Source organism: Mastacembelus armatus, chromosome 22 (genome assembly GCF_900324485.2).
Source record: "Mastacembelus armatus chromosome 22, fMasArm1.2, whole genome shotgun sequence".
Lineage (NCBI taxonomy): Eukaryota > Metazoa > Chordata > Actinopteri > Synbranchiformes > Mastacembelidae > Mastacembelus > Mastacembelus armatus.
Window position 1 is genome coordinate 15341802 of NC_046654.1, and position 12993 is coordinate 15354794.

General features: G+C 41.6%; 1 protein-coding gene across 1 annotated transcript; it reads right to left on the bottom strand.

Annotated features, from left to right (window-relative positions):
* Window positions 1-8705: 8705 nt before the first annotated feature.
* lingo2b (leucine rich repeat and Ig domain containing 2b) lies at window positions 8706-10574 on the bottom strand. The gene has a single exon (XM_026293546.1). It carries the CDS (start codon window positions 10572-10574, stop codon window positions 8706-8708), a length of 1869 nt encoding a protein of 622 aa, XP_026149331.1.
* Between the last annotated feature and the right edge of the window lie 2419 nt (window positions 10575-12993).

Here is a 12993-nt window from a genome sequence, read left to right on the forward strand (position 1 = left end):
CTCTCGCTGACATTTGCCACAAGCCGTGTTTTAATGGGGGCAGATCCACAGAGATGAGATGAGTGGTGCTCGACTTCAACCAGAGCGGGGTTAAATGGGGGAGGTGATGGCGAGTGCAGTTTTGCCATCACTGACAATCAAAATGAAATGCCCTGCTCTCCGGCGTGAAGCGTAATTAAATCTCCACGGAAGAAGAAAACAGCTGAACTAATGTCACAAGGTGTTTCCATCCACCTGTTTTATACACATTTTCAGTTGAGAGAAAATGTGAAGGAAAAACATCCCAGTCACACAGCAATGCTCTCTACCTTAGATGGCAACTCTCAGCCACCAAGTACCTGGCACACCAGTCCAAGTAACTAGTAGTAGCAAAATCCTTAAGTGTATTAAATTGAGCCAATGTGTGTTGCATTGCTTCTTTCTAAAGTCATATAAAAACCATGAGAATTTTTCATCCTCTTCATGAGATTTAGACACATGGTACTCGCTTCCTTCTGTTATCCTCTGATGCAGAAATATATCTGTGGGTGCCTCAGAAAACACTTCCATTCCCGAGCTGTAAACACAATTATAAATCTCGGGCTCCATCTGTTTTCTTGACTAAGATTTTACATCATTAAGTGATTACTTCTGGTCTGAATATGCACCTTGTTTTTCAAAATGCCACTTAAAACAGAGAAGTAAAGAAAGTTTTTTTTGTGATGTTATTACCTCAATGGTGTGTGAACTGATAAGTCACTAATGGGAGTGTTTAATTTCTTATCATTTTCATCAGGAGCGATGAGAAGAGTGATTAATGTACCCACTGTGTCTGCAGTGATGTACTGTAAATACCCCTCTGGTGATGGATGGTCTGAGGAGAATTAGTTCAGCTATGTGGCTGCACAACACCAGGTTCCATTACAAAGTTACTCCACCAGCACCAACAGCCTATAACATTACACTTCTGCAGCTACTCTCTGAGGGCCTTCTGGGTCCCTGGGTGGCATGAACTTGCCATCTCTGCAGGCCAGCTCCATTAGCGACTGACCTTTCATTATTGTCTGTACATCATCGGCCAGCCCCAGGACACTGGGAAGAACCACTGCACCAAACTCCAATATTTTTTATTGATTCGGGTTATTGTGAGGCATGCATCAAAACAGCACACACGTCTGGAGGAACCAGACGGTGAAATGTAGCAGTGATAATGACTGGTAATATATGAAAGGCAGGGACAGTCAGAAAACAATCAGAAGCTTATCATGTTTGGTTAGACTTGATAAGGTAGCATATATAGGACAGGGTATAGGACAGCACACCTCTTTATTGAAAGGACAAATGCTTCGGGTTTTTGTTAATATACAATAAGTCTGATGTTGAGCGAACTCTAGATTAAAATGTGGGATTGTACTTGTCATGTCACATGAGATTTGATCCTATTTCCCTTGGGAACTAATTTACCCACAGGGACCATAGCTATATCCTAAATCATTATAGCTCTAAGCAGTGCAGCACCTCCCCATTCAAACATTTGACAAGACATGTATGGATTATCTAATTTATGTTTATAACATTTTCTATGAATAATATTTAGCTTATGATAATACCTTTTTTATTATTACTATTATTTTAACCTGAATATAATGAGACAAAAAAAAAATGGAATTCACATTTTTAAAGCATCTGAAAACTTGGCATCAAATGTGAAGTATTTTCCCATCATTTAAAAATTACTTTGTCAAGAGCTTTGTTTAATTCAAATTTAAATCCTGATTGGTGCCATGAATTATGGGATGTTAGTGATAACACCGCATAGGAAATCTGTTGTGAAATAACCTCAGTACTGTTTGGAAGAAAATGGTTTATAAGTCTTTGGTTGATTGGTTCTTTCTTGCCTGATAATAGCTTCACCGACGTCAGTGGAGCATGGCTTGATCACTGCACCGTGTGGGTTGAGTCAGTTAGAGACAAACATGGGCCTTTATTTGAAGACAAGAAATGTGCTGATTCAAGTGACTATGCCCTGTGACATATTGAAAGCAAGAACACAGCAAGCTCTGACTCACTTACAAGAAAGGTGGGAAATAACCATCGAATACGTGAACTAAGTGGCTCAGATACAATTTCGGAGGGCGGAAACAGGATTATGATCTGTTTAACTGAGTCAAAAGCAATATGTAATGGTGGGCAACGAAGAAAATGAAGCTGGGATCACTTTGTAAAAAAACATTATGAGGTAATAAAGTACAGACCTTTGGTATAATGTAACTGCTGAACATTTAAAAGCTTTCTAATAAAGAACACTGTCCTTTTCTTGCTGTTTGTTCCACTGGGTTCTTGCTCTATGATATTCAAGTCTATTTGTAAGTTAAGAAGCCAGACCGAGCAGAGAGGAGGCTACAGTGGAAAGCGAACGGTGCTTTAATGACAGTAACTGGAGTTCAGACCAGCGGGATGTAAGGACAGAGGCAGGTAAACATGGACACACTAATGTAATGTCTAGCAATGAGAAATAATTATACAGTAACAATAATTAGACAGAAACACTGGGGATGACAGGCACAGGTAAAGAACTAATAAGAACTAAGGCAGGTGACACAGCTGAGTATAGTGGTAGGTATGATGGCTGGTTTATGTAGCCAAGCATTACACTGTGGATAACATAACTGACTTGTGAAATTACACTAGAGAGGTAACTGCAAACAACTACAACACGGTGAAAAAGGCGACTAAAGCAGGTCAGACAGGGGAAAAAGCAGGTGAGTAGACAGGGGAAACACAGGAAAAGCAGACGGAACGACCGCTGGAGAGTCCCGAGAGACGCTTCTATCACCACAATCTGTCACCAAGTGATCCTTGGCTGCTGACCTAAATACTGGCTAGTTCATTATACAAATGGGAAGCAGGTGAGGGTAATGAGTGGTAAAGGTAAAACACGAACAGGGACCGGAAGTGGAAGGCAGTAGTGTACCAAAATAAAAGCCTGTGAGAGGAAGTTTGTGGGAGTCAGCAGTACCTGTGTTTTACTAGCGGGTGTAACTAAAGATATGGCAAACTAAACAGGTTTGTGAATTATAGGTGTATACCCTTAGTCAGGCTAGGTCAGCACAGCTTTACAATCAACAACTGTAAAACGTGTTTTAGCCACAAGTGTTATATAACATTTCATTTATGATTCTAATTCTTTTCACTATATGAGTGATGAAAAATTATTTTACAAATTGTACTGATTTCTAGTATGTCTCACTGTGGCCTGTAGTGACAGTATGAGGCTGCTGTGTAAAGCCCCAAAAAGTGTATCTGAAGCAAAATGTTAGGAGATGCTGGGGTACCCATCTGATGTGCTGCTGGGAGAAAACATATGTGCAGGTTATATGTCTGCAAACAGTATGACCTACGTTAAAATGAGCTCTGCCTCGTTGCCATCCAGAATGAAGAACTGCTGGTAATATTGTGAATGTTTGTGCATGCATGCATGGAATTACTCATATTGTGAGGACTGAATTCTGTTTACACACTTACATTGTGGGGATTTTGCCTTCTTTGTGGGGACCAGATTGTGGTACCCATCATGTAAGTCGGGGCGAGCAACCCCTGCTCCTATCACCTGATCAGCAGTGAGCAGGGCAGGGAAAGTTGGAAAACAAACAGAACAGTGGCTTCAATGAATGTGGGTCACCCATGGTGTAAATCATTGAATTTTAGAATGATGACTTGGGTTAAGGTTAGGGTTATGCAAATACTTATTATCATTAAGGTTGGGATAAGTCACAAGGAAATAAATTTAAGTCAGCGTAATGTCCCCTGAAATGACCTGTGTTGTGTGTGTGTGTGTGTGTGTGTGTGTGTGTGTGTTTGTGTGTGTGTGTGTGTGTACACGTCTTTTTGTAGTTGTGTAGACACAATTTACTCTGATATCATTCTTGTGAGGACATTTTGGATTGTATAGACCTTTTGGGTGGTCCTCACAGCTTCAATAGATTTTTGGAGAGTTAAGGTCTTGGTTTTATTGTTAAGGTTAGAATTAGGTTTAGGTTAGAGTTAGGGTAAAGGTTGAGGCCAGGCATTTAGTTGTGATGGCTAAGTTGAGGGTAAGGGAATGCATTATGTCAGTAAGTGTCTTCACAACTATAGTGAAACATGACTGTGTGTGTGTTTATAGGTTTTATATTATATTGTTTTTTTGCTGTTGAACAGAGACCTCATGAGCTCTGTTAGAAACAAAGTTTAAAGAAAAGTAAAGTAAAAGTAATATATAGTAAAACCTGTCAGTTCTCATCAGCTCAGTTTTTGAAAAATACTGAATTAAGGTTGGCTGTGGAAGAAAGATGCTCTCATGAGAGTGGATGAACTTATAACCCCCACTGCGAAACTCCCTATCGGCACTGGGCAGATTCTTTTCATTTTAGTCCCTGGCCAGCCGGTCAGAGATCCCACATTAAAATGGCTCATCCACCACTGGAAACCTGGATTTCTAGTGTGATGAGGCTCCTTTTTAACAACCAATCTAAACATAACGCTGATGCACTGCACTCAGCCTCATAGTCTGTGATTCACTTTGATTCATGCCCTTTGATGCAGCTGCGTGGTTGTGACAGATTCTTTATGAACATCCTTTATGATGTGTGAAATTATTCATTTAGGGGTGCCTGGCCCAAAGTGTGAACACCTCTACTTGAGTACCACCACACACTCCTTAAGTGTTTATTCACTTCAAGCACTGCTGTTGTATATTTACTGCAGAAAATGATAATTCAGGTTTTCATCATAGGCACAAAACAACGCTAATAACACGGTGTTTCTTTGCTAGATCACTGAGCTGGGGAATCTTTGACATTATAATTTAAATTGCACGTTAACCTCTTATATGAGCTCAGCTTCTTAAATAGGTAGGATTCGGAAACCCTCCATCTATGAGAGATATGAATGGAGGAAAGTGTAGTAATAGATTAATTATTTTTGCTCCTCAGTGTTTACAGCACTGTCTTGGTAAGAAGGAAACTGCAGTGAAAATAATAAAAGCCTACTGGAGAGGTTGTGATCTTGTCTTCATTCAGCCACTGAAGCACATATGAACACAAACTGAAATTGGTTTTACCATTAACCTGATAGCATTGTGTGTTGTCTGAAAGAGAAGCTTTCAGGTAGCGCAGGATGTCAGGGTAGCATTTCCTTTTATCTGATTTTTAGTTGAAGCGGTGAGGAAGGCAGCTGCTGAAAACTGTTTACAGTGAGGCATGTGGCTTGGATGAAGGTTGTGTAGGTTTTTAGCTTCACTGGATGTCAGGTCATGTACTGTAATGTTGCATGTTACGCTTGCCCACAGGCTATTTAGGCTGCATACACTTTGCAGTTTGAAGTGTCCCAAATGCAATTGAATCATGTGTCCCAGTTTTGATGTTTTCTGTTAAGTGTGAACAGCAAAAACATGAGCAGAGTCACAGTTTTCCAATTTCCATCTGGACCACATGGACACGTGATGCACAGTCAGATTTCAGGGTGTGCAACCTCATGCATATACATATGGATATCTATATGAATACACCAACCAGAACTAGTCAGCAATGGCATGACTCTGTTGCTGTGAGAAAATTCAGCCAATTCAGCCAAAACTACGAGACATGCACTGTGTGGGAAAGAAGCTGCACAGATGTAAGAGAGAAATGGTACTTATCACATCAAGTAAATGCATTTTTCAGGAAAACTAGTTTTGAATATCGAAGGTGCACTTGTGAGAAGTGTGGAGGAATGTCGTGTGCTGCAGAGATTCCTGCATCCTGCTTTGCTCATCATCCACTTATAATGTAAACTCCAGCGACAGAAGTTACAAATGCACTCAGTGAAGCACCAGGCGGGGAGGAGCACTTATGTGAACGCTTTCTAATGTATGATTTGACGTTTGAGTGTAATGTACTTGCGTACCACCTTAAAACTGACTGATATTTTGGTGTATATTTCAAAAACATCTAAATAACTAAAAAGACAGCAGAGATAGGATATTTGTAATTTTACAGGATGGCCCCCACCACCACCGTAATTCATTTCATAGCTTTTTCTTTTTGGTGGTTTCCATGATAGCACATCTTGAACTTATTTCTAGATTGTTTTTGATTATTTTTATAGAGGAAAGTAAAGACAGCTTATTGATAGCAGAAATGTTCCATAAATATGAAAACATTATTCAAACATTATTCATTACTCTGCTGTTTATACGGTTTACTACACTATTGGCTAAAGATCCAGCCTTTCTCAGCTACAAATCACATGTCTACACATGACACATCATTTTTTGATCATTCACTTTCCTGGATTAATTAAGTATCTATGCAGATAGTGAAACACTTTCTGATTGTTTGTAGACAACATGATGTAAACACCCATTCTGCCACAAAGTAGTTGTCTTTTATTTTGCACTCACAAAATAATACTTGTTTTACCATTATTAAACTTGGTAATGTTTTAATTCCCTATAGCAATGGCTCTTGTGCAGGTGATTTATCTGAGAAATGAAAATGAAAAGCAAACCTTAGGATAATTCTTTTCTGGAAGAGCAATGACAGAAATGTTCACTGACAGACTGCACTGAATTACAGAAGCTACATAGGCAGTGGCACCATGACTCTATTTGGCCTTGAAGCCCTGTGGTGTTGACACCAGCGGCTAATTTTTAACGTGTAGAGTGGCACTATAATGCCCAAGCACTATATAGTGTCACAGTATATTACCACCATGTACAGGGCTCCTGATTTAGATGTGTTATGAATATAGCATTGAACCTTGACTAGTGCCACCTGTAACATTAGTGGGTAGATAAATCACTTCCTGTTTTAATAATCCCTTTTACCCTTCTGGACAGGACACAGATCATGCTGTCAAAAATCTTGCAAAAATAAATAAAATATTCAAATACCTTGTATAGAAAATTCTCCTAATACTATACTAAACATAAGAGGGAAAAGGCTATAAACTCAATACTTAGTAAGCGTGCAATAGTGTTTACTGCTGTATTTTATGACAAATATATAGTAATAAATAAAATTCTGGACAATTTTGGTAGAGTCAAGCCTGTAATAATGCAATACTCAGTGAAAGAACATAAATGTAATGATTTACATTAGGTAATCTTTAAATATTGTGGTCATAATAAGAATGCAAAATAAATATCATAATAATACTATAATATATAATAGATCTAAAACTGTTCAGGTCCACGAAAAGTCACAAAACAAACTCTAAACTGGAACTCCAATCTTAGGGGTATGATTAAGATTTATTTCAATTTGAAAATATACCCATAAATTTGTCATATGAAAACAATTATACAACCTTAAACATTTTATCACAACAGGATCACACAATTTAACACCCACATCCCTGCATTACAAAGAATTGCCCTTTTTTTTATTTTTTCTAAACACTGAAAACATTTTCAACAAAAAAAAAAAAAAAAAAAAAACAATACAAGATTCCACTACAACTTTCAAAATGCCATCTATTAAATACCCAGAACCCCTCGGTGCCTCAGAGAAGAACCTGGACACACTAGCTTGGAGTGGTGCGATCAAAGAAAAATGAGAGAGGGGAAAAATTTGACCCATAAATCTATGTGGCTCAACTCTGTCTTGTCCCAAACAGGGCACCGGACAGTAAATCTTTTCCACTGTGTCCGGTCACCAACTCTTTTATATCACATCAAGGGATTTGTCTGGCAGGAAAATCCGCCCATGATTTATTATCTTATAAAATGGGTTTAACATGCCATCTCTATAACTGGAAGCTTTTCCAGAGTAATAACGCCACTGACCACTGCTATTTCTCAGAAAGGTGTGTAGTGCTGCTCGAAAGTGAGCTTTATATTAAAGACAAAGCTCTGGCTTCACATTGTAACTACTGTGTGTTTTTTAACATTTCCTTGTGTTTAGAAAAATCCCCTCCAATACTGAAGTCATTCCAAGGTGGATACTGACCTATTTCAAAATTTATGCAGCATTTTTCTTGATTATAATAAATGTGATTTTGCATACAAACATAGATAGTCCTCTGTTATACTCAACAGTGACAATACTGTTGTTACAATGACCAAACAAGAACACAGGCATGTAAAAATGCTTTGGACCCTATCATTCGGTTTAATTGTTCCATCCCACAACAAAGGCAATGCGTGCACATGCACAAAGAAACACACTAATGCAACATGCGCACACCGATGCACACGCACATACACGCACACACTCGCGCACACATGAACACCCTTTCATACTGCAGCTAAGATGAATATCAGACAATTTAGTCCTGACATGTTGCAGTGATGGTAGCTCTACTGCCACGCGAAGATGACCCCCTGTCACTCCCAGTAGCTCCCTCCTTCACCTTGATGTCACGGTGAGTGGACAACATCATTACTCATCACATCACCACTAAAACACATGCCTAGTGCAGCACTATATCACTGCCATATTGATATGTTGGTTATAGTATTATATTCAGTGTACTGTATGAGAACATTATTTCATATAAACACGTCCACGGTTTCATATATCACTTTTATATTCACATGTCCACTTTATAACGAGATCACTGTCATATCGACACCCACTATAATAGCACATCACCTTCTTTTGTCACAAATCCACTGTGTCTTAGAAAAAAACTTTTTTTTTTTAACTGATATGTGTGCACCGTGTTTTTGACGTTATTAACATGAACGTCACTCTGCATCGTTTTCAGATCATTTTCATGTTGACCCGTCGGGGGCCACTTGTTTCTGTCGCCTCTGACGCTGCCCCATTGGATTTGCGAGGGACATATTCAATATCAAAGCTGCTCTTATGGCGTCCTTTCCCTCGGCTCCAGGCGAACAGAAGCAAGAAGCAGAAGACAACCACACCTAGGAAGGACAGGCAGCCCATGGCTGTAGATATAATGATAGTCTTAATATCTATAGGGACTGTCATGTTGTACAGTACTGTACCATTCCCCCATGTGCTGTTAGAGTCTGTTAGATTGTTTGAGCTTCTGTTACTATAGTGAGGTCTGTCCCCAATGCCCAGGCTCTTCACAGCTAAAGAAGCTGACAGACTAGCATTGCCAGCAGGGTTACTAGCAATACACAAGTACACCCCGCTGTCATGTAGCTCTGCTGCCTTGATCTCCAGGGTACCATCTGCTCGGACTTCCACTCTACCACTGCTCTTCGCTGTGATGTAGCGTCTGTGAGGTGTAATCCACACCACAGAGGGCCGAGGTGCTCCCTCTGCCATGCAGCTCAGGCGGGCTGGCTGACCCTCATCAGTCATCAGCAGCTGTGTCGTGTTGGGTCCAATCCGTGGTTTGGTGCAGGTCATGTACCTGGAGACCAGCGGCTCCTTGAGGTCACGGAGATTTTTCCCCAGGAGGTGCTCGGGTGCAGTGCACTCAGGCTGGACATCCAGAATCTGCAGAGAGGGGGGCTTGTGGCTATTGAGCAGCCAAAGCAATCTGCAGTCGCACACTAATGGATTTCCACCCAGACAAAGCCTCTGGAGGCTGTCTGGTGATGCAAACACTCCCCTCTCCAGAGAGTCCAGGCGGTTCTGTGACACATCCAGTAGCTGCAAAGATTTGAGGCCTGCAAATGCAAAAGGCTCGATGGAAAACAGCTGGGCCCCTTGAAGGCGAAGCTCCAGGAGGTGTGGGAATTGGCCCAGCTCTCCCTGATGGATGTGCTGGATGCGGCAATAGGACAAGTTGAGATGTGTGAGGTAGGGCAGGTTGCGTAGTGCTGCACTGGGGAAGGCAGACAGGTTAGTGTTGGTTATGAACAACGTTGTGAGGTTGAGGCCGTGCAGTGAGAGAGGAGGCAAAGTGTCCAGCCAGGGCCAGTAATCAAGCTCTAGTCGGCGGAGACGAGATAACCTCTTAAATGAGAAAGGCTTTAGAAAACTGATGCTCAGGTAGCGCATGCGCAGTTCAACTAGACTGTGCAGATGTGCCAAAGCATCAGTAGGGACCACGGTTAGATTGGAACGTTCCAGGGTCAGACTTTGCAGTCCAAGTAATCCTGTAAAGGCCCGTTGAGAGATGAAAACCAGCTCGTTATCACCCACCTCAAAGGATGTCAGCCTGCGCAGATCTTGGAAGGCATGATCCAGGAGAACCACCAGTCGGTTGTGGCTGAGGTCAAGGCGGGTGAGGTTGGTCAGGCCTGTCAGCACACCAGCAGGAACCAGCTGAAGCAAGTTGCTGCAGAAGTTGAGTGAACGGAGAGCAAGCTGGGAACGAAATGAGCCAGGTTCAACTACGGTGATGAGGTTGTCGCTAAGGTCCAGGTCCTCCAGTTGCTGGAATGAAGAGAAGTTATCTGGCGTGATGATGCGTAGCTTGTTCTTACTGAGGTCCAGGACACGAGTCTCAATGGGGATGCCTTCAGGGACGGTGGGCAGGCGCTTGCGGTGACAACTAACCGACTTGCTTTGGGCAGAGCACTCACAACGGGCGGGGCAGCTCAGAGCTGAGCTAACCAGGAGAAGCAGCAAGGCCCCGCCCAGGAAGAGGTGGCAGTGGTGCGGGGATGGGTGTCGCATGTCTCTTTTACCCACGTTGCCCTCTGTCATGGCACGGCTTCTTGTCCATACAGAGAAGCATCACGGACAAGCCCTGTAAGGCACAACAGATGAAAAAGAAATAAGTTAGAATATCCCACAGTCAACTCATCTCAGGCTGTCTTCACCTGTTTGTGCCTCCCGCCTCCTTACATTTTCAACCCTTTACACTTTATGTCTGCTTAAGCTGCCAAGTCTTTTCTCCCATAATGAACTGTCCCTTTCCCTGGCAAGGTGGATAAAATAGAATTAAACTCACAGCAGGGCAAGACGCAGCAAGAGAAATATCAGCAGCAGAAAAAATGTGAACGTTCATCACAGTGTTAGCACAAAAGGTTGCAGGCTAACTGGAGATGTTTTATGAGGATGGAAGATGTTTCAGGCCAGTGGCAAGAAATGAATGCAGTGAGGCTAAATGCCTGTGTGGATGTGTGGCTCCTGCATGTGTGTATGAGTGTGTGTGTGTGTGTGTGGCGATGTCACAGATGACAGTGTGTGCATGTGGGGGAGTGGTGTAGCGAATGGAATATCTTAAGTGTTTGTTCAATCTAAGACACAACCTCATGAGCAAATAAAATGAAAAATTGTATTCACCTATAGAAGCAAACACAGAGAGTTTACAGCCGTGTTTGCCAGCACATACATTACACAGTCAGATGAATGGAAAAACATCTGTATAATGTCATTAGCTTATTGTTTCATTTTACAGTTATATAGTCATAAGATGCCGTTTTTAAATACCTTTTTTTTTTTTTCATGGAAAATACATATTTAATTTGAAAATCCATAAGAAACCCAGTAACAACCACAGGCAATGCGAATCGGAACAGATGAATACATTAACATAATCCTCACAGCAGTTTCTATTTGTCTCGTTGCTTTATCGCTTGTTATTGCAAATTACTGCATCTTTGTATTCCATATATTTGTTTTGCTTTTGTTCCTGTAATGACCTGTCTTTTCCACAACAACCAGTTAAGTCTAATCCCATGCTAAATCCAGTGGATGTTTAATGTTTGCATATTACTTGCAGACTAAATCCCAGTCTACACCATATGGTAGTGTAACATTGCTGCAGTCACAGTGATTGTCTCTGATAAGAAGGGAAAAAAAGTGTCCTTATGGTAGGATTTTCTGCTTTACATAACAGGATAAGTGCACCTTACATGGGAAATCCAAAAAACAAAATTAAACTAACTTTGAAGCACATTAGGGTCACCTTTGCAGGTTGTAGAGTATTATAGTATACAAGAGAGAGAGAGTGTGTGTTGCTTTGCTTTCAGTTCTTTTACAATTTTTTCATTTACTCTGTGAAATGTGGCTCCAATTCCCAGGCACCACACAGGAGGGTTTATCGAAAGAAGAGATAATGATGGGGTAACGAGGGAAAGGACGCAGGGTAAAACTGTAAAACATTATGTTCTCTGAGAGCCATACCTCACCACAGCTCAGAAAGACACAGACCTTGACAGAAAAACCCCAGCAGCCACAGGTTGTTGAAATGACAGATGGTTGTATAGCCAGAGACTGACCATAATTGCCTCATTACCAGTAGTATCTGCATTCTGCTCATAGCTATCTTTGTCAGAAAGGTGTGCAAAAATGTAAGACACATCTGTGAGCAGTGGAAATTTGAATACACGTTCATAAAGGCAAAGAAAAATGCTAGAAGTATGAAAGGAGGCTTTAAAAAGCCTTTTGACTGCTTGCCGAGCTCTGTCAATCACTGCAAAGCAAAATCCTGCCAAGGTAAGCCAATGATGAGCACACAGACAGACACGTACCTTACTTTGATAGTGAAGTGAGTGACATTCAGAAAAAAGCCGAGATGAGGCAGAAGAAGCCGCAGAGCGCGCACACACACACACTTTCCCACAGCACTCACCCCTCCGCCCGGCTCAGCAGCTGCACCGCTCGCATCTCCATCTCCATCCTCTTTCACTCTTCTTTCTATCGCTGTTTGATCTCTCTGTCCTCCTGTTCACACATCTTCCACCTAACTCCTTTTCTCTTGCCGGTCCTGCCTGGCCTGGCAAAAGCCCCAGTCCGTTCATCAGTCCCTGCAGGCTGGCTTTTTTATCGATCACAGCGCAGACACATCAGATGCCAGGAATGTAGCCTTTAACAAAGAGCAGACCGTTGCCACAGCAACTACAAACCCATACTACCAATCCGCTCTATGTAGTCTGCCAATCACATTAATGAAAAAAGGAAGAAATAGAGTAAGGAGGCTGATATTTTTTCCATATACCTTTAGTCCTCACATTCAGAGAACACAGATTGAATACATTCATGGAAATTCAGATTCACTGGTATAGCGGAGCCTAGTTTAAGGTGTTTCCAAGCTGTCATTCTGACCGCCTTGCTATTTGTCAGCCTGTCTTGTTGCCCATCCATCTGGTGCTCTGGTAACTATCTCTGTCTCTCTACC